At 45.9% G+C, this 21,262-nt stretch overlaps 1 protein-coding gene across 2 annotated transcripts in view; it reads right to left on the reverse strand.

Moving 5' to 3' along the window:
• Positions 1-21,262, reverse strand: part of eif2b4 (eukaryotic translation initiation factor 2B, subunit 4 delta) — a 293,112-nt gene that overhangs the window by 25,381 nt on the left and 246,469 nt on the right. The window contains exons 4-7 of one of the 2 annotated variants that reach the window (XM_085997499.1): positions 8,009-8,150; positions 6,728-6,922; positions 4,447-4,529; positions 3,294-3,335 (exon numbers count right to left, since the gene is read on the reverse strand). In XM_085997499.1, coding sequence (XP_085853625.1) covers positions 3,294-3,335; positions 4,447-4,529; positions 6,728-6,922; positions 8,009-8,150 — 462 coding nt within the window. The remainder of the gene's footprint in view (positions 1-3,293; positions 3,336-4,446; positions 4,530-6,727; positions 6,923-8,008; positions 8,151-21,262) is intronic. The other variant, XM_085997500.1, reaches the window with a different exon arrangement.

Below are 21,262 nucleotides of genomic sequence, written 5' to 3' on the forward strand. Positions count from 1 at the left end.
AAAATTAGAACACAACACAGACAACCGCACAAGAAAAATCATTGTCCTTCTGCAATGTTAACTTTTTATAACTACTTGGGAGGGGGAGGGGAAAGCAAACACAGAAACTAAAATTGCTACACTTTGACTGCACCAAGGGATGAACGCTGTACATAAGGACATCAATTTTACACTGATATGATTAGAGGGGGAGACCCAAATAACAATGAAATAGACAACTAGCCCCGAAGATACTTTATGTATGCAGCACACGATTACTGCGAAGGGTTGAGAAATAATTTGCCAACACAAATTATTGCACAATTGATACTTCATGAGTCTATGATGGTGTAAGAAAGGAGCAATCTGTGAAGCAACAGGAAACTGCTGTGGTATATTTTAATTTACAAGCCAATGAAGCAGCATGGATGCTTTTTTAATTTGTTTTATCATCCTCCTGAATCACAGATTCAAAGTTAGCACTCAGTCAGAACGGATAACTTGACAATTTATGCATTTCACTTGGGGCACAGCCGAGAATGTCAGAAGTCAAATTTCAAGTGTAATACTAGTGGAGAAACAAAAGGCCCAGTGAACCAGTAATCGACACTGCAAACTATACAAAGGGTGTTCAAAGTTTGTGTTTTCCCTTTAAAACATTGCTGAAAACCCTGTTTTGGTCCTCACCACATGTCACATGTGAGTGAGGCTGAGGAGCGCCCACACCTCTATCCATGTTGCTACTGAGCCCTGAAAAGGCTCCCCACCGCTTTCCAAAATCTTATTTGAATTACTGCAATAGCACAAGAGCTATCACAGCTGTGAAAAAGCTTATTAATATAATAATTTGCTGCTCACGATGCAGTCTCCTCTACATTGGGGGCTGAGCACCTCTGTTCAGTCCACAAGCGCGACCCTGGGCTTCCGGTCATTTGCCATTTTAATTCTCCATCCCACTCCTCTGTCCTCGGCCTCCTACACTGTTCCAATGAAACGCAGCAGAAGCGAGGAGCAGCACTTCATCTTTCGATTAAGCACTTTACAATCTTCTGGACTCAATATTGAATTCAGTAACTTCAGATCATAACCACTGCTCCTATTTTTTCAGACAACAGGTGCTGGTAATGGTTCTGCTGTTGCCATTTACAGCTCCTCTAGACCCATCTTTTGTTTCTTTACTTGTCCCATTACCACCCCTTTTGCCTTGCACCATCACCCCCTTTGTCACTTAATTACTCCTGCTTTCCAGCCTATCAAAGACCTCCCCTTCTGTGCTTTCCTCTCCTCCCCCCACCACAATCCCCCACCCCACTATCTCCCGTCCAAAACTGTTAAATCTCTTAGCTTCTTCCAGTTTCTGATGAAAGGTGATCAGCCTGAAACGTTAGCCTGTTTCTCTCTCTCCACAGTATTTCCAGCATTTTCTGTTTTCATTACTGATATAAATGTTGAGGTCAGCAGTAAGACCTCCTTTAGTTCAGCACACAATTATCTTTAGTAGATTTCCAAGTTATTTCTGACAAATGATGCTCTAATTCCACCTAATACAGTCCTCAATTTCAGTTAGTTTCTTTTTATCTTTATTCCTGACAAAGTGCTAGGTAGATCTGACTTTTGTGTAGAAGACTATGGCCTAGAAATTCATTAGGGCGCTGCCAGCTTTGCGCCCAGTTAACGTCTAAAGAGTGATTTTGCGCCTAAAATGAGTTTGCGCAGATATTCAGCGCAGCGGTATTGGCGGCGGTAGCCGTTAGCGCTGCACCGGCACCGATGACGTCATCGGTGCGCGCAGTGCCCCGGTACCGCCCCGAAACCGGCCCGATCCCCATATTTAGTTGCGGCCGCCTCCTCCGAAGCAGCCGCAAACAGCGACCAGAGAACGGGGCCGTACTGAATCCTTAGTGGGGCGCTTTAAAGGGGAAGGTGCGGCCGGCCGCTTTTTTGGCGGCCGCCTGCCCGCACCTCCTTCCCCGGCCTCCTCCACCTCCCCCCCCCCCCCCACGGCATTGCCGGCTGGTTTGCGGGAGCCCGGCACTTCTCCGTTGTGCCGGGCTCTTTTGCCGGCACTCGCGATCGGGGCTCCGGCTGTTGCAGGCACCTCCCCCTTAAGAGGAGGAGGCCTGCAGTACCGCAGCCTGCCGCTCCGCAGCGGCTGGCGCAGCGGCGCCAAGAGCGCTGATATTCAGTGTCAGCGCCCCAAGCGGAGGCAGGCACACCCTGGTATAGCGCCCGGCTCCGAATTGGGACGCTAACAATGAATATCTGACGATCGCTATAGGCTTCCCGCCCAGCGCTAACTTTTGGGCGCTAGCCAGCTGGCGGGGCCATAGTGAATTTCTAGGCCTATACGTTTAAAGTTACCTTGGAGAAAATAAACAAGTCTTTGGATGAGTGGCAATGACCGAAACAGTGTGAGTAAACAAATAGAGTTACTAGCCCATTTTGTAGCTATCCTCAACTTAAAAACCTTGTGTAATTTTTACTCCCAGACACATACAAGAGACAGCAATCTCACACTATAGTACTTAACTGACAACAATCTTGAATTGTGAATGTTACACTATAAAGGGATGTTATGCAACTTTTTGACATACTTTATTAACAGAACATTCCTGACAAAGTGCAAGGTAGATCTGACTTTTGTGTAGAAGACTATAGATGTACGTAACCTTGGAGAAAACAAACAAGTCTTTGGATGAGTGGCAATGACTGAGACAATGTGAGTAAACAAATGAATAGATAGATGCACAAAAAAGGGTGGGATATTAAAGTAAAATGGTTGATAACAAACATGAATATAGTGAATACAAAAACAAAATACGCGGATGCTGGAAATCTGAAATAAAAACAGAACATACTGGAAACACTCAGCAGGTCATGCAGCGTTTGTTGGAGAGAGAAACAGAGTTAACGGTTCAGGTCGATGGCCTTTCGCCAGAGTTTCTGAGGAACGTCTGACGAAAGGCCATCGACCTGAAACGTTAACTCTGTTTCTCTCTCCACAGCTGCTGCCTGACCTGCTGAGTATTTCCAGCATTTTCTGTTTTTATTATGAATACAGTGAAGCTGGTGGTAAGTGACATTAATTGGGCCAGCCAGAAACTCAACTTTAGTACTAGCTGAAAAAAAGTGATCTGGTTATGTGCATAAACTACAAGGATCTGGTTTTACGTATTGACTTTTACTCTTGGACAATGCAGCTCTGTGAACAATTCTCATCTGAACCATGCATTTAAGCTGTCAACCCACAAAATAGCCCATTAAAAACCCACACCCAAAGCAGGAAAACAAACAATTAGCACACAGTTTCAAACCTTAAACTTGGGGCCCTTTATAAAGCAATCTGTTGAATGAGCCTGGAAGAGATATTCACAACTATACTTAGTACTGCACCAGCAATACAAATCACACTTTGATCAGTTTTAGCCCCAAATCAAGTTGAATGTAAATCCTTGCATCATTCAGGACCAATATATTACTAGAGCAGTCACCCAAGACCTACAAAATAGGTGGTGAACTCCTCACGACAGTGGTCATGATTTTGTTCTAATAGGTTAGAACACATTTGCCAACATATACAGGACAACTGCACCACAGAGCAATAAAATTTAACTTTGTGCTTCTGATTCTCCGCAAGGCAAGTTCTTGAATTTCCTCAATAATTCCCTAGTGGGAGAGGAATAGAAAGAAAATATAGATGTGCATTGCTCATTTGAGAGCTCTAAAAGAACAGAATTGACAGGATGTGGGAGCGGTCAAGGCATATGTTATCATTCTGATGTGGTGTGTGATCCAGGAAACCGTACAGGAGCAAGGAAGATAAACTTGAAAATCTGATGTTTTTTTCAAAAAATCCACAAACACAAGTTCAGATATATTTTTCCAGATTTCTCTTACTTTGTGGTATTTATATCACAATTAATAGTGCTCCACAGAACATCAGAGGCGCTCAAAAACCAGACCTGAAGGTCAATATATTGTGCCTTCAGTGCTTGTTTGAAGAGCCTACAGACTGTCTCAAATATTGTGAGTAAAGAAGCCAAAGAAATATTTGTGGCAGCAGTTATACTATTTTAGGACGTTAACAAAATGGTACTAGAATTGAGGCATTACAAAACAGACACACCAGCAAAAGTGATTTTCAGTGAAGGTCACTGCAGAGGCAGCTCTGCAATGCAGCATGTTGAAATACTAACACATGTACAATGAACAGGGGTCATGCCTGTCATTCTCCAACATGGAATTAGAGGGTTGAAAACTTATAGATTAAAAATCTATAAGTAAGTCAACACTGGTCATCCTTACACCACTCTTCTGACAGTTAATAACAAGAGACCTGGGGAATTGCATGTGGGGAAACTTGACTGGGATAAAGCCTATTTAAAAATAGAAAATGCAAAAATGGTTAAAATAATCAAAACATTTAATTTGTTATTACAACCAGGAGTCTTCAGTCTTAAACGGTACCTGCTGCCGCTCCAGTTTTTTGGCCAGCTTTTTAAGAACCGCAGGATCATCTGCTTGAACATGATCTGGGAGTCGTTTTACTACTGTGGAAAAAGAATGCAGAAGATTTTCTCATTACTCAGGAGAGTGACAACAGAATGAAATAAAAACCAGTATAATATACATTAAGTTCTCAATTCCTTTAAAAGCTTGCTTTAGAACTTCAAAACAGTTCTTATTATATTCTCCGGTGAGTCAGGTTATATTCAGCAATGGCAATCAGTACAGTTTTCATCTTAACAAGACGACAGAACACAATATAAAGCTGTGGTGATGGCAGATAGAGTGGTAATTTAGAAGGGCCGATTTTCTGACGCTGGAGGAGGCGGGTTTGGAGTCGGGAAAGGCGGGAAAATTCAAATTGCTGAGGTCGGGTCAGCAACCTGACTCCAACCCGCCTCCGTGGCATTTCGCCGGTGCCGGTTTTGGCGGTCGTGAAACGCTCCCGCCTCCAGCTGGCCATTGCGTTAATTAACTACTGCAAATGCTTGTTAAGGGCCTCTCTAATCCCATTTTGAGAGGCCCTCTTGAATTTACCATCATTTCGGCGTGCTTCACGCAACTTCTGAACCACGCCAGGTAAACCTGGCGGGTTGACTTGTGGGTGGCCTCCTCACTGCTGCAGGTCTAACAAGACCTCGTTCACTGCAGCAAGGCTTACTTGCAGGTGACAGACCTTGGCTTTAAAAGGTCTCTCAGCACTTTTAGAAGGCCTTCCGAAGTCGGAGATGTTGCAGCTTGACTCCATCAACTGTGGGACCTCCTGGGAAGAACCTCGCTCCGCTTACAATGAGCGCTTCCCCAGAGGAGGCGTCTGCAAGCAGAATGGGAAACATTCATTTCCTTTCACCTTGGACCTCAGATGAGGATGAGGAGGAGGAGGCTGAGGATGATCTGGAGGAGGAGCAGCAGGAGGAGGGGGAGCAGGAGGAGGTCAGAGCGCCGGTGTTTTGACCAGCGGCAGTGGCAGCACGCGAGCACATGGCTGCCAGGGATTAACTTATCATGGCCAGATTTGTATAGGATGGCAAGTTGACACATGTCCTCGGTTCCATGCCAGGACTTCATTGACAATGAACATGACTCTCTGGCCTCCTTTCAGTCAGGCCACCAACCTGACACCGCAAGTGTGGCGTTGCCCGCAATGTGGAACTGCCTAAGGCTAAGTAACAGATGGCATAACGCCAACATTTTGGCATCAAATCATGTTAATGCTTTCCAACAGGGATGATATTTCATCAATACACAGAAACAGTCTCCCAATCTGCACACAGATCTGGAGGTTATATCCCTTGCCAGCTGTACCCACACAGCCTTGGTTTCTTTGGCAGGCCTCTTTCTCCGAGATGAGTGAAGAGCACCTCCATGCTAGCGGTCACCGCCTCCAACAACATTTGCAGCACCTCATCCAAGAGCCTCGGGTAGACCCTTGTCTTGGAATTGGACATAGTGGTTTCTCAAAAGATGTTGGAGGTGGTGCAGGAGACGCAGAAATGCCGTGGAATGAGCCAAGGGAGCAAGAAGTCATAAAATCAGACTGGAAAAGTGCCATCAACAGAGGCGAGTTTCAGTTCCAAAACACTAATTGAGCAAGGCATCCCACACCTCTGAAATCAAGGGGCCAATCATGGGAAAATCTCAATTTTTTGAAAACTATCAGTGGAGGCGAGTTTCTGACACACCCAAGCCGAAACCCGCCTCCATCTCGCCTCCAGTGAGAAAATCGCACTCTTAACCTCAGATTTAGGGCAAAACCCACAAACCACTCAAGCGATGTTCCTTTTTTTACTGTGGATTCATATCAGAAATTAGGCTAGCCAGTTCAAATTGATGAGAACTCTCATCAGGTGCCATCTGATGCACAATGGCTTTCCATTGCAACTGAACCAAGTTTTTATAAAAATATAGCAAACAGGCTGCTTGCTGCACTATACTTGATTTAATGGCCGTGAAAGTTAATGGGACTAGATAGCTAATGTTGTATTATATTAAAGACATTTAAGTAGAAAGCTTTTGAACAGATGAAATCAGAAGTGCAAAATGAAACAGAACTGCTCATTTACCCACTAAATCATTTAGGTATGCAAAACATGGCGGGACGGTGAGCACTGTATCCAATATTTCTACAGTATAAATTATAAATTGTTCCAATGTTGGCATACAGTTTTCAATGACCTCCTATTTCTTCCTTTTTCTCAGCCCCACCCCACCACCAATGATTGTACTTATTGTGATTTCTTACCTTGCTGAGGATCACTGGGTACAGGCTTTGTCTTCACTGAAGCAGCAGGTTGGCTCTGGTCAGATTTCTTGGATTGTTTTGCACGGTCTTCTTGCTTTGCTTTCCGCTCAGCTCGAAGTTCAGCTTTGCTTTTTCCAGCTAAACCTTTTTCACTGCTGGCAGGTGTGTCGCCTGATGCTGCATTTGCTGCTGAAGCTAAAACAAAAGAGAACAGAGGGCAAAGTTAATCAGGATTTGCTAAAATTTATTTCACTTCAGCTTTTCAAACTTCAGTCAGTGAAAAACTAAAGACGACACATCAGTGGTTAGTAATCATCCCTCCCACGGCAGTTAGAGGCACTTTTACAGGCTGGATCGTAAGATACCACTGGCAAGTCTCCTGAGATCCAAACTAAGTAAGCACCAGTGGACAAAATACTGTAGTCTAAAAAAAAAGGGAAAAATTTAATCCACTTACTTCTTCTACAATTGTAAAACCAACATTAAATTGATCCTGATATTCATCACCAAGGTAGTAGCCCTCCAATGTGCTTATTTCACGACAGAATCTCTCTTCTGTCTGCCCTACCTCAAACTTTTTATCTGCTCTTTTAGGTTGCTACACATGCTGTTCCTGCGCCAACATGACTACAAGTCAACTTACTCCCTAACCTCGAATGTTACTCTTGAACTGGCTGCCAAGTGGTAAGAGTATGTATGTGTGCCCCAACATGACTCACCCTTGTTGTTTTCTCTTTCCTCCTCCTCCTGGTGGGGAGAAAGGGAAGGGAAAGGGAGAAGAAAGCCCAATCTCAATTTAATGGTTCCTCCGCATGGCAGTGTCAAGCACTGACTCACCAGGTGCTGAGTTATGGGTGTGAACCTCAATCATCCCACTCTGTGACAGTTAGTCACTAATTACGGCTCAAGAACAACAGACTGCAAAGGCTTTAGTCTATATTTAAATTCTTTTACACGGAGGTACTTCACTTTTACAGACATGAAAATACACGATGTTGATGGTTGTGAACATATGTATTTTAAAAAGCCACCCAGCATTTCCTGTTAGTGTAACGAAATTGCAAAGTTCAGAAATCTTCGATAGACTTGCAACAGTAGATTTTACAAACCTGCGCTCCCACCTCAAAGCTTCTCACACCAGTATTTTAGGCACCAAAGTTGACCTGTGCGAGTTTAATACCGTTGATGGATGGAAGGAAGGAAAACTTGTTCTAACTCAGACACTGCAAGATTGCATGCAAAAATAAATTAGCAGTGGGAGAGGAAGAGCGCGCAGTTTACCTTTCTGCTGTTTCTTTGGGCCATCTGTCGAAAAAGAATTCCCAACATCTGTGGTCTTATCTTCCTTCCTGTTTTTCTTAAGCTGTTTCTTCTGCTTCCTTAATCGCTGCTTTTCTTCCTTGGACAGCTCTTGTTTTTCAAACTATCAGAGAAAAGATAAAAAGACATCCTTTATGTAGTTTATACTGCATTGGATTTGTTCAGAAAAAGAATTTAGTTTGTATAACATAGGAAAATCTCAAACAAAGAACTAGAGTCAGGGCTAAATCTCGGACTTAATCTTCTAAATTACCAGAATATAACAACCAAACAGTAGAAAACTGCAAGTTTCCCAGTTAGCAAAGTAAACAATTCTTATTAATAATGTATTTTGGGGATAAAAAATTCTCAGAATCAACAGTAAATAACTGCAGTTGTCATCCACGGTTGCCTATAACTGTGCATCATTCATCAAACTATCATAAGATATCAGTAATGTAAAGCAATGTGTACGCAGCATGCAACAAACAAATACACTAACTTTGAAACATTTGCAAAACATGTTTATAAAAATGAACATTGAGAGAGTTTTTTTTTTTAATTGTTGAGTTTTTAAAGTTCCTTCATGCTTTATGAAGGTATTATACGTACAGGTATACATTCACATATTTTATGGAGTCATTGTATGATCATTCACAGACATTTTACAAAGTCATTGTATAGCTAGGTGTGCATGAACACACTGTGTAAGTGTACATCTTCAAACATAGTTGATGGGAGTCACTGTACATCCTGACTGCATGTCGAGGAATGAATCACATCAGACCAAAAATACTCCAGTTTTACACAATGTTGTTATATATTGTTACTAAATTCCAGAGATATGCCACATTGTTTAAACTTGATACTGAACTCAAATAAACTGACATTGCAAAATGATTTGTTCATTTTTATACTAAACTTGTTTTAAGTAATTGTTCTCACCATAGGATGTCCGATTGTGGGGGCGTTTGTATTTGTTCAAAGGGACCTTTAAGATCAATATTCCCCAATTAATTCCGGGGGGGGGGGGGGTGTTTAGTGGTGAATTGGTAAAAAAATAATTTTCGCCTTAATTTAAGAGAAATTCTCATTCTTTTCTGACCAAAATCAGGTCTGGAGATGTGTGCACATCACATCTGTAACATCAGAACACACAGTGAAGAGTCTGGATAATAACTACAGCCATGTTATTAACAAAACAGAAACACTGCATACAATCACAATATACTGTTCATAGCACAGACCACAAAATTAAAACTTAGCATCAACTATTTCATATTTGTCAGACTTCAAAAATATTTTGGAGCTGCCATGAAGGCTCATAAATGTGCTGTTTGTGAACTGCGTAAATAAGTGAGTGTTGTCATTTAGCGTAACTGTGCTAAATATGCTGGAAAATACTCAATCAGTTTGGCAGCACCTGTGGAGAGAGTAGCAGAGTTAAGGGCACCAATAATTATGGGGAGGACAAAAACGGCCGGGGAATGCGTCGAGGCCGGGGATGTGGAAGTCCAGCCGAATTTAACAGCACGACATCATTATAATTTTTTTTCTTCTGTTTCCCGCCTGGCAGCCAGCCAAATTTGTCCCTCCGGTACAGAGCACGCTCACATTTCCCGCCTCTACCTCAAATGGTCAAAAGAACAATATACTATTTCGGTACACATTCCACTTACAAAATAACCGGTTTTCATCGACCTTTTTTTAACCATTTAAAAAAAAACCCGCACACAGTATTAAAATTGAGATTCCTCCAAAAATCATTTGAAGATATTGAAAATTCTTTTCCTGCAGCTAGCACCAGTAAAAAAAAAATCACAAAAGGCTACTCACAGGGTTTACCAGAAATAAACAGTGCAGTCACTATCGAGGAGCAAAGAGACATTTTTGGGGTGAAATTCTGCACTGCTGAAGATGAGGTTTGTTAGTACTGGGAAATGCAACACTTTCCCATTTTTCATAACATTCACCAGCATCAAACGCTCAAGTCAACGATTATGTAAACAAAACAGTTCTGTCTGCCGCAACATCAAAAGTACTGAACTTTTTTTTATTTTATTTTCCCAAACCAGGTATCCTCATGGCCTATCAGACTGAGATAGGGGTAACATTTAAAAAGCAAGGCTCTCAGCAGAGAGTCTCAATCAACAGGACTAACGGCACACCTAATTTTCTAATCATAGTTCCCATTGAGTATGACTCGAAGTTGGGAACTGCATCAGAAAATTTACTTGATCGTATCAATTTAAAAAAAAATTCATTCCTGGGATGTGGGCGTCGCTGGTAAGGCCAGCATTTATTGCCCATCCCTAATTGCCCTTGAGAAGGTGGTGGTGGTGAGCCTCCTTCCTGAACCGTTGTAGTCCGTGTGGTGAAGGTACTCCCACAGAGCTGTTCGTGAGGGAATTCCTGGATTCTGACCCAGAAACGATGAAGGAACAGCAATATATTTCCAAGACAGGATGGTGTGTGACTTGCAGGGGAAAACTTACAGGCGATGGTGTTCCCATGCGCCTGCTGCCCTTGTCCTTCTAGGTGGTAGAGGTTGCAGGTTTGGGAGGTGCTGCCGAAGAAGCTGCAGTGCATCTTGTAGATGGTAAACACTACAGGCACGGTACGCAGGTGGTGCAGGGAGTGAATGTTTAAGGTGGTGGCTGGGTACCAATCAAACGGGCTGCTTTGTCCTGGGTGGTGTCGAGCTTCTTATGTGTTGTTGGAGCTGCACTCATCCAGCCAAGTGGAGAGTATTCCATCACACCCCTGACTTGTGTCTTGTAGATGGTGGAAAAGCTTTGGGGAGTCAGGAGGTGAGACACTCACCGTTGAATATCATGGGATGGTGGTTAGACTCTCGCTTGTTGGAGATAGTCATTGCCTGGTGCAAATGTTACTTGCCATTTATCAACCCAAGCCTGAATGTCATCCAGGTCTTGCTGCATTCGGGCATGGACTGCTTCATTATCGGAGGAGTTGTGAATAGAACTGAACACTGCAATCATCAGCGAACATCCCCACTTCTGACCTTATGATGGAGGGAAGATCATTAATGAAGCAGCTGAAGATGGTTGGGCCCAGGACACTGCCGAGGAACTCCTGCAGCGATGTCCTGGAGCTGAGATGATTGACCTCCAACAACTACAACCATCTTCCTTTGTGGTAGGTATGACTCCAGCCAGTGGAGAGTTTTCCCCCTGATTCCCATTGACTTCAATTTTACTAGGACTCCTTGATGCCACACTCGGTCAAATGCTGCCTTGATGTCAAGGTCCGTCACTCTCACCACACCTCTGGAATTCAGCTCTTTTGTCTATGTTTGGACCAAGGCCGTAATGAGGTCTGGAGCCAAGTGGTCGTGGCGGAACCATAGGCAGTTTTGTACTGTCGATTGGGACCCTTTAGGGATAGTTTAGACTTGAAAATGAAAATGAAGGGGTAGTCCTAATCTACTACACCATTCATTCCCAGAGGAGCTGACTTGAGTGAGCTTTGCCAGATGTCACCAACAGTAAACAGCTCTACGGGGGAAAAATTCGGTATCGCCCCATTTGGGGCGCCATTATCGGCCATGCGCAAAGTTTAGCGCCTGGCGCTAATTATCGCCTCAGACAGCAAACTTGGCTTTTGTCGCCCCTGTAGGTGATTGGAGCGCTAAATCAGGCGCTTCACAGCTGTCTTAAGGCGCAAAGGCCGAGAAGCGAGGCGCTACCTCAGAGCGCTGGCGAAGCAAGGAAGGGCAAATCAAAATAAACCTGCAAAGTGCTGCTCAGTACCCAAAACTCCTTCACAAAGCGTTGACTCTCTCCAGAAGTCTCTCACTCTCTCTCTCAGAAAGCGTGATGCAAAAATGTCACCGACAAAAAAAGGCAGGAGGCGGTCGCCTTTAAATAGTGCTTCCCCCAGTCCCTTTCTGACAGCATAATGCTCACCTCAACCTGTCGTTGCTAGCGGCAGGCGGTAAGGCAGGGGGCGCCACTCAATATCCGATGTGGGGCGCTAATGGGGCGTTGCGCACTCGACTGACGTCACAATCTGCCGGCGCAGGAGATCATGGCGGTAGTGTTTAGCGCCGCTGAAAAATGTCTAGTTAATTTCGCGAGCAGCGCAAACATCGTCGCGCCCGGGCGCTAGTTGTTTTGCGCCTCATTAGTGCCCTCTTAAAGGTGCGAACGGGAGGCGCAAACAACTGAATTCTTCCCCCACCATGTTTCATATGTAAACCAAAACGGCATCCTTACATCACCAAAAATGAAATGCAACCTGTTTTAGTCTATAGTATGACTTTTTGAGACAACCTCTAAACAGGCATGAATGTAAAACATGGGTAAAGCGCCTACAATAGAATTCTCTCTCATCTGTGTCTACTAGAAGACCTCAATATATGATTTTGGCTGGTTGGCCACTTCACCCAACATTAACTATTATGTTCCCCTGCCTGCTGTCAATCCTGTCAAAGTTCATGGAAGCCAAAATGAACGTGAAGCTGTTGCAACATCTCAATCACTTCAAACTGGTATCTGGTTGGCAAGATGGCCGCAGAACAAATCAGTCAACTCACAATGCTTTCAACCTCATTGTCCAGAAATGGAGCGATTCATTCAAGGGCAGGACAATGTTAGGGCAGTTGTCCTTAAAAATCTCAAGCCTTTGACTGGGTGTGGTATTTTAGTCTCATTAAAAAGCTGACCTCTTGTGATGCCTCTGGAACTAGAGAGCACACAATCCTGGTCATGATAAATAAACATTCAATTTCTATTATCTTCTATGCAGGACCCCCTCAGGGAAGTTTGGTAGGCGCAACTATACATCTCATTTTCACAAAAGATGGATGTAACATTCAAGCCAAAAGTGTCTTTTTTAATGATGATACTGTGGCGGAACCACCAGAGGATTACGGACAATTGTATATAATTCCTTTTACAGCAATGTAGTACAGCTGGGGGCTGCACCTTTAATGTATCTGTTAACTGTACTAGGGCTTCTTTCCTGTACTCCGCGTGATGACGTCATGCCGTCCGTCACGTGATCTCTCAACGGCGGGAAGAGTCCACCGAACGATGGCAAGTACGAAGCTTTAAAAGCACGTTTACTGCAGATTTTCGGTCTGTCCAAGTCGGAGCGCGCTCGCAGACTTACCTCCATGCCCGGCCTCGGGGACTCAAAACCCTCAGAGCTCATGAGCCAAATGCTCACGCTTTTGGGCTCGGAATCGCAATGTTTTCTGTTCCGCGAGCTGTTTCTCTGTCAACTACCAGAGCCAGTACAGATGGCCTTGGCCAATTCCGCGATCACGGATTGTGCTGAACTCGCCGCGGAAGCGGATAAAATATTCACCGTCTCACAACAATCCTGTACAGCCACGAGGCACCAAAACTATGCTGAACTCGCCGCAGAGGCGGATAATAAATGCTCCTGCACACAGCCATGTTGTGCAACCACGAGGTGCCCATCCCCCACAAGAGCGAATCCGACGACTCCTCCTGCAGGCTGGTGTGCATACCACGCTCGTTTCGGCGCGAAGCCCAGAAATTGCCGTCCGCCCTGCAGTTTCACAGAATCACAGAAACCCCACAGTGCAGATAGAGGCCATTTCGGCCCATCGAGCCTGCACCGACACATATCCCACCCGATCCCCGTAACCCCTACACCAACACATATCCCACCCTATCCCTGTAACCCCACGTATTTAATCCCCCTAACACTAAGGGTCAATTTATCATAGCCAATCAACCTAACCCGCACATCTTTGGACTGTGGGAGGAAACCGGAGCACCCGGAGGAAACCCACGCAAACACGGGGAGAATGTGCAAACTCCACACAGACAGTCGCCCGAGGCCGGATTCGAACCCGGGTCTCTGGCGCTGTGAGGCAACAGTGCTAACCACTATGCCAAAAAAAAAACTACCTCAAACCAGCGGTTTCTGAGAAGATCAATAAGGCCTAAGGGACGCGCCGGAGTTGCGATGGCCGTCGGGTCAGCAGGGAAACTCCTATACATTACAGACTCCCTGTCAGGGCGACGTTTTCTCTGTGATACTGGCTCCCAGTGCAGTATCCTACCAGCATCGAAGCTAGATCTTCAATCCGGCGGTCAAGGTCCCCCCTCGAGGCAACCAATGGTGCGGCCATTCGCACGTTCGGAAAGCGTAGGGTCCAGTTGAGTTTTGGCGGCCAACGTTTTGTTTGGGAGTTCATCACGGCGAAAGTCTCACAGGCCATCCTGGGGGCAGATTTCTTCTGCGCAAACGGGTTTCTCGTCGACGTCCGACACTGCCGGCTAATCAGTGCCTCCACTTTTCACTCGGTCCCCTGCCACCGAAGCACCGCGATGTCTTGGTCAGTTGCCTGTGCAGTCCCATCTCCAAATGAGTTCTCTCGTCTTCTCCGAGTTCCCGGAGTTCACCAGGCCCACATTTTCTTCTTCAGTCGCGAGGCACGGTGTGGCGCACCACATTACCACGACAGGATCCCCCGTTTATGCGAGAGCTCGAAGGCTGGAACACGGTAAACTCGCGGCCGCCAAGGTAGAGCTCCATACAATGGAACACCTGGGTATTATTCGACGCTTGAATAGTCCTTGGTCCTCGCCATTACACATTGTTCCTAAGCCGGGCGGCGGATGGCGACCACAGACGCCTGAATGAGGCTACCACACCGGATCGGTACCCAATTCCTCACATTCAGGATTTTTCGGCCCATCTGGCAGGGAATTCCATCTTTTCCAAAGTAGACCTCGTCCGAGGCTATCATCAGGTGCCCGTGCATCCACAGGACGTCCCCAAAACGGCCGTCATCACACCTTTCGGGCTCTGAGTTCCTTCGTATGCCGTTTGGGCTGAAGAATGCAGCACAAGCCTTCCAACGTCTCATGGATTCCGTGTTGCGCGATCTGCCATTCATCTTCGTCTACCTAGACGACATCCTTATTGCCAGTAACACGAAAGAACACTTGCGTACCCTTTTTTCTCGTCTCAGCCAACATGGCCTTATTATCAACCCGGCCAAGTGCCAGTTTGGGTTGCACAGCATTGATTTTCTGGGACACAGAATCACCTCAGAAGGCGCCGTCCCGCTGGCCACGAAGGTGGAAGCAGTCACCTCATTCCCTCTTCCTCAGACCGTCAGGGCCCTCCAGGAATTTCTGGGAATGGTCAATTTTTATCATCGGTTCGTCCCCAAGGCGGCATTGTTGATGCAACCTTTGTACGAGGCCCTCAGAGGTAAATCAGGCAAAGACCCGATCGATTGGACACCCCAGATGGACCAGGCTTTCCTCGACACTAAGAACGCTTTGGCTGCTGCGACCATGTTGGCACATCCCCTTCCGGGCGCAACCATTTTTAAAAATTCATTGATGGGATGTGGGCGTCGCTGGCTGGTTGGGCCTGCATTTAGTGCCCATCCCTAATTGCCCTTGAGAAGATGGTGGTGAGCCGCCTTCTTGAACCGCTGCAGTCCATATGGTGTAGGTACACCCACAATGCTGTTAGGAAGGGAGTTCCAGGATTTTGGCCCAGCGACAGTGAAGGAACGGCGATACAGGTCCAAGTCAGGATGGTGTGTGGCTTGGAGGGGAACTTGTAGGTGGTCATGTTCCCATGCATCTGCTGCCCTTGTCCTTCTAAGTGGTAGAGGTCGCGGGTTTGGAAGGTGCTGTTGAAGGAGCTTTGGTGAGTTGCTGCAGTGCATCTTGTAGATGGTACACACTGCAGCCACAGTGCGCCGGTGGTGGAGGGAGTGAATGTGGAAGGTGGTGGATGGAGTGCCAATCAAGCGGGCTGCTTTATCCTGAATGGTGTCGAGCTTCTTGAGTGTTGTTGGAGCTGCACTCATCCAGGCAAGTGGAGAGTATTCCATCACACTCCTGACTTGTGCCTTGTAGATGGTGGAAAGGCTTTGGGGAGTCAGGAGGTGAGACACTCGCCGCAGAATTCCCAGCCTCTGGCCTGCTCTTGTAGCCACAGTATTTATATGGCTGGTCCAGTTCAGTTTCTGATCAATGGTAACCCCCAGGATGTTGATAGTGGGGGATTCAGCGATGGTAATGCCATTGAATGTCAAGGGGAGATGGTTAGAGTCTCGCTTACCACCAACGCATCTGATTATGCCATCGGGGCAGTACAGGAGCAGTGGGTCGACGGCACATGGCAACCACTGGCTTTCTTCAGCCACCAATTGCGGAAGAACGAACGCAAGTATAGTACTTTTGATAGGGAATTGCTGACATTGTTTCTGGCCATTTTCGCTTTCTACTGGAAGGACGCCCATTCACGGCTTTTGTAGACCACAAGCCACTTACTTTTGCAATGGCCAAGACAGCGGAACCATGGTCGGCACGGCAACAGCGTCATCTTACGTACATATCTGAATTTACAACCGACATACAACATGTCTTGGGCAAAGACAACCTGGTGGCGGATTGTCTCTCCCGCGCCCAGCTCCACCCAGTACACCTGGGAGTCGACTATGTTGGTTTGAGAAAAGAACAGAAGGCAGACCCTGAAGCGCAGGCATACCGGACCGCACCTTCCAGCTTACAAGTGGCTGATGTCAGTTTGCAGGCCGCAGGGACCACACTCCTGTGTGACATCTCGATGGGCGTCCCACGTCCAATCGTTCCAGTCGAATGGCGCAGGAGAATTTGACACTATCCACGGGTTGTTACATCCTGGCATGAGAGCGTCACAACGACTCAAGGCAAAGAAATTCGTCAGAAAGGGCATGCATCTCAACGTCCGTGACTGGACCAATACCTGCATGAGTTGCCAGAAGTCCAAGATACAACGCCATGTTAAGGCCCCAGTCGCCACTTTTCCGGTTCCGGAGCGTCGATTCGACCATGTGCACGTGGACCTGGTTGGTCCTCTCCCTTCCTCTCGTGGGTACACTCACCTCCTCACCATGGTAGACCGCACCACCAGGTGGCCAGAGGCAATTCCTTTGGTTGCCACCACAGCGGCAGACGTCTCCAGAGCCTTCAGCTCGTCGTGGGTAGCTCGGTTCGGGGTACCGGCTGACATCTCCTCCGACCGGGGGCCTCAATTTACCTCTGAGCTTTGGAACGCCGTAGCTCAAGGTTTGGGCACCAAGCTTCATCGTGCCACCACCTACCATCCACAGGCGAACGGTCTGTGTGAAAGATTCCACAGGTCCCTTAAAGCCGCACTGCGTGCTAGTCTCCGTGGGCCTAGTTGGGTGGACAGGCTCCCTTGGGTGCTGCTAGGTCTTCGCACGGCGCCTAAGGACGACCTGCATTCTTCTTCAGCAGAGCTGGTTTACGGCCAACCACTCAGAGTGCCTGGTGACTTTCTTCCTCCTCACACGGAACCCTGGTCCCCAGCTCAGCAGCTCATCAGCCACCAGGAAGCAGCTAGGAATTTCATCCCAGTGCCTACGTCGCATCATGACCTGCAGCGCTTCCATGTCCCGGTGGATCTTAAGAGCGCAGAATACGTGTTCATTCAGCAGGATGCTCGCAAAAACCCACTCAAACCGCCTTACACAGGTCCGTTCCGCGTCATCTCGTCAGGTGACAAGTCCTTCACAGTCGACGTCGGCGGTAAGCCTGACCACATCTCCATCGACCGGTTGAAACCGGCGCATCTGGATCTGAGCGAACCAGTCGTCACCGCTCAGACGCCTCGTCGTGGTCGTCCACCGTCGACTGCCGGTCCAGTACAGCCACAGTCATCCGCCGAGTCGCCAGTGCCCGCCTCACCGGGTTGACCACAGCCGGCCTCTTCTCCTCCGCCTGCGGCGTTATCCCAACCACAGCCAACGGCCAGTTCATCTTCTAGCGCTCCGTTCCAGCTGCCAGGGTATCGCAGTCGGTCGGACAGACTCGTCAGACCCCCTTCTCGCCTTACCTTCTCTGTTAAAAGCAATTCTGGGGGGGCGCATGCGGCGGAACCACCAGAGGATTACGGACAATTGTATATAATTCCTTTTACAGCAATGTAGTACAGCTGGGGGCTGCACCTTTAATGTATCTGTTAACTGTACTAGGGCTTCTTTCCAGTACTCCGCGTGATGACGTCATGCCGTCCGTCACGTGATCTCTCAACGGCGGGAAGAACGTGATGATGTCATGACGTCAGAGCTCGGAACCTTCTAGCAGTAGAGCTCGGAACCTGCTAACAGTTGAGCTTGGAACCTGCTAGCAGTTGAGCTCGGAACCTTCTAGCAGTTTTCCAGAGAGGCTTTCAAGCAGACCAGACCTATTTGCATTGTATCCTACAGTTTCCTGTACAGCTTCATTTGTTCATTAAATTTTATTGTTTTTGATTTTCTGAGTCGATCTCAATTCTTCAGCTAGGAACCCCAGTTCCTACAATCCACATTTAAGTATTATAATTATCTCCTTACCTGAAAAGCACAAGGTAACTCATTCACTATAAGCCAACATGGAATTCTATAGACTCTGGAATAGTTCCCATGGATTGGAGGGTAGCTAATGTAACCCCACTATTTAAAAAAGGTGGTAGAGAGAAAACGGGGAATTATAGACCGGTAAGCCTGACATCGGTAGTGGGGAAAATGCTAGAGTCCATTATAAAAGATGTAATAGCAGAGCACTTGGAAAACAGTGACAGGATCAGACAAAGTCAAGATGGATTTACAAAAGGTAAATCATGCTTGACTAATCTACTGGAATTTTTTGAGGATGTAACTGGTATAATAGTCAAGGGAGAACCAGTGGATGTGGTGTATTTGGACTTTCAGAAGGCTTTCGATAAGGTCCCGCATAAGAGATTGGCGTACAAAGTTAAAGCACATGGGATTGGGGGTAAGGTACTGACTTGGATAGAGAACTGGTTGGCAGACAGCAAGCAAAGAGTTGGAATAGACAGGTCTTTTTCCGAGTGGCAGGCAGTGACTAGTGGGGTACCACAGGGATCGGTGCTAGGACCTCAGCTATTCACAATATATATTAATGATCTAGACGAGGGAACTAGATGTAATATCTCCAAGTTTGCAGACGACACAAAGCAGGGTGGGCGTGTGTGCTGTGAGGAGAATGCAGAGAAACTCCAGTATGATTTGGACAGGTTGGGTGATTGGGCAGATGCAGTATAATGTGGATAAATGCGAGGTTATCCACTTTGGTGGCAAAAACAGGAAGGCAGATTATCTGAACGGCAATAGATTGGGAAAAGGGGAAGTGCAACAAGACCTGGGTGTCCTTGTGCACCAGTCGCTGAAGGTAAGCATGCAGGTGCAGCCGGCGGTTAAGAAGGCAAATGGTATGTTGGCCTTCATAGCGAGAGGATTCGAGTACAGGAGCAAGGATATCTTGCTGCAGTTGTCCAGGGCCTTGGTGAGACCACACCTTGAGTATTGTGTGCAGTTTTGGTCGCCTTATCTGAGGAAGGATGTTCTTGCCATGGAGGGACTGCAGCGAAGATTCACCAGGCTGATACCTGGGATGGCAGGAATGACGTATGAAGAGAGATTGGGTCGATTAGGCTTATATTCGCTAGAGTTTAGAAGAATGAGAGGGGATCTCATTGAAACTTATAAAATTCTAACAGGACTGGACAGCCTAGATGCAGGAAAGATGTTCCCGATGGCGGGGGAGTCCAGAACCAAGGGTCACAGTCGAAGGATAAGGGGTAAGCCATTTAGGACTGAGATGAGGAGGAATTTCTTCACCCAGAGAGTGATGAACCTGTGGAATTCTCTACCACAGAAGGCAGTTGAGGCCAACTTATTAAATATATTCAAGAAGGAGTTAGATATATTTCTTAAGGCTAAAGGGATCAAGGGATATGGGGAGAAAGCAGGGACAGGGTACTGAATTTGGATGATCAGCCATGATCTCATTAAATGGCGTAACAGGCTCGAGGGCCGAATGGCCTACTCCTGCTCCTATCTTCTATGTTTCTATGAATATGTTGGGACAGTGCTTGTACCACAAGCACTAAGAAGATCAGTCCACCGTTTTTCTATATCTTTAGTTATGAATATTCAGTTCCTCGCCTATGTAATGATAACTAGCTACCCTGGTGCAAACAAGTGTTTGAGTTGGATAGAAGATCTAATAAAAAAGTAAAATCTCAAGAAAGTTCAGCCTTAATCATCACTGTTGGCAGTATTCTACAAGCTGATACCACATTCCTGTTTGGCAGACTGCAGGGAAAGAAATGATTTATTGCTTCTGTGTTAGGCGTAGTCCAGAATCACACATTTCAATAGACTCAATGTCTTGATGTACCTTGTCAAAAGTTTGTTGGAAGTTTAAGCAGACAATGTCTACTGGGTTTCCCCCATCATGATAACTTCTTCAAAAAATATAATCAAATTTGTAAGACATGACCTTTTCTGAAGCCATGTTGGATGTCCCTAATATGTCCCTCTCTAGCTAAGTAGTCACATAATGCATCCCTAATGATTCCCTCAAGCATCTTTACTATGACTGCTGTCAAATGAATAGGTCTATAGTTATCCGGTGCGTCTCCTTTTTTAAAAGATGCGGACTACATTAGCCTTCTTCCAATCTAAGGAAACAATCCCAGAGTGCATTGAGCTATTAAAAATACGAGCAAAAGGCTCACACACCACAGAGAGTCCCGGAGGACACTCGGTGGATGTCATCCGGCTGGTATAAATGCAGTAATAAAAATATATCTGTTTCATTTTTCACACAATCATCTTGTACGTAAAATCGAAACCAGGGTTGGTCGTGAGTTTCCTAAAGCTCAGACTGTAACTGAATTAAATGATTTTCAGAAAGAGTATTAAATTGGACAGGTGCCAATTGCTCCATCAACATAAAGAATCAAAACACAATGTAATATTGTTAGCAGCGCCACATTACAGCAAATGCATTTAACAGCAGGGAAGTTAGTCAGCAGTATTACATAGTTTACTCTGGCCATTAGCCATTCATAATATTTTTTTCTTAGTCTGGTTATGAAAAAAAGAGCATAATCTATCCAGAATGGTTGCATCAAAAATATTATTTTTTTCCTTGATGTGACACCTTGGAATCACAACACACTAGTTATTTTTATTGTATTTATTTCATTGACAAATCTACAGTCTAACTATGTTAAAGGTTGTACTCTAGAATCATACGCCACCCAACATATTTGTCAGTTGCTTTTTTTAGGGTACATTTTCACCCCTTTATCGTGGCCCCAAGTCACCCATAGTTTCCCAAAAGGTGTGTTCACAGGCTTCAACTACATTGTGGTTCAACAGTTGTGCAAAACATATTCAGGGTAAGTGAGCCA

This window comes from Somniosus microcephalus, chromosome 9 (assembly GCF_052327205.1).
Source record: "Somniosus microcephalus isolate GS21.2 chromosome 9, FLI_Smic_1.0, whole genome shotgun sequence".
NCBI lineage: Eukaryota > Metazoa > Chordata > Chondrichthyes > Squaliformes > Somniosidae > Somniosus > Somniosus microcephalus.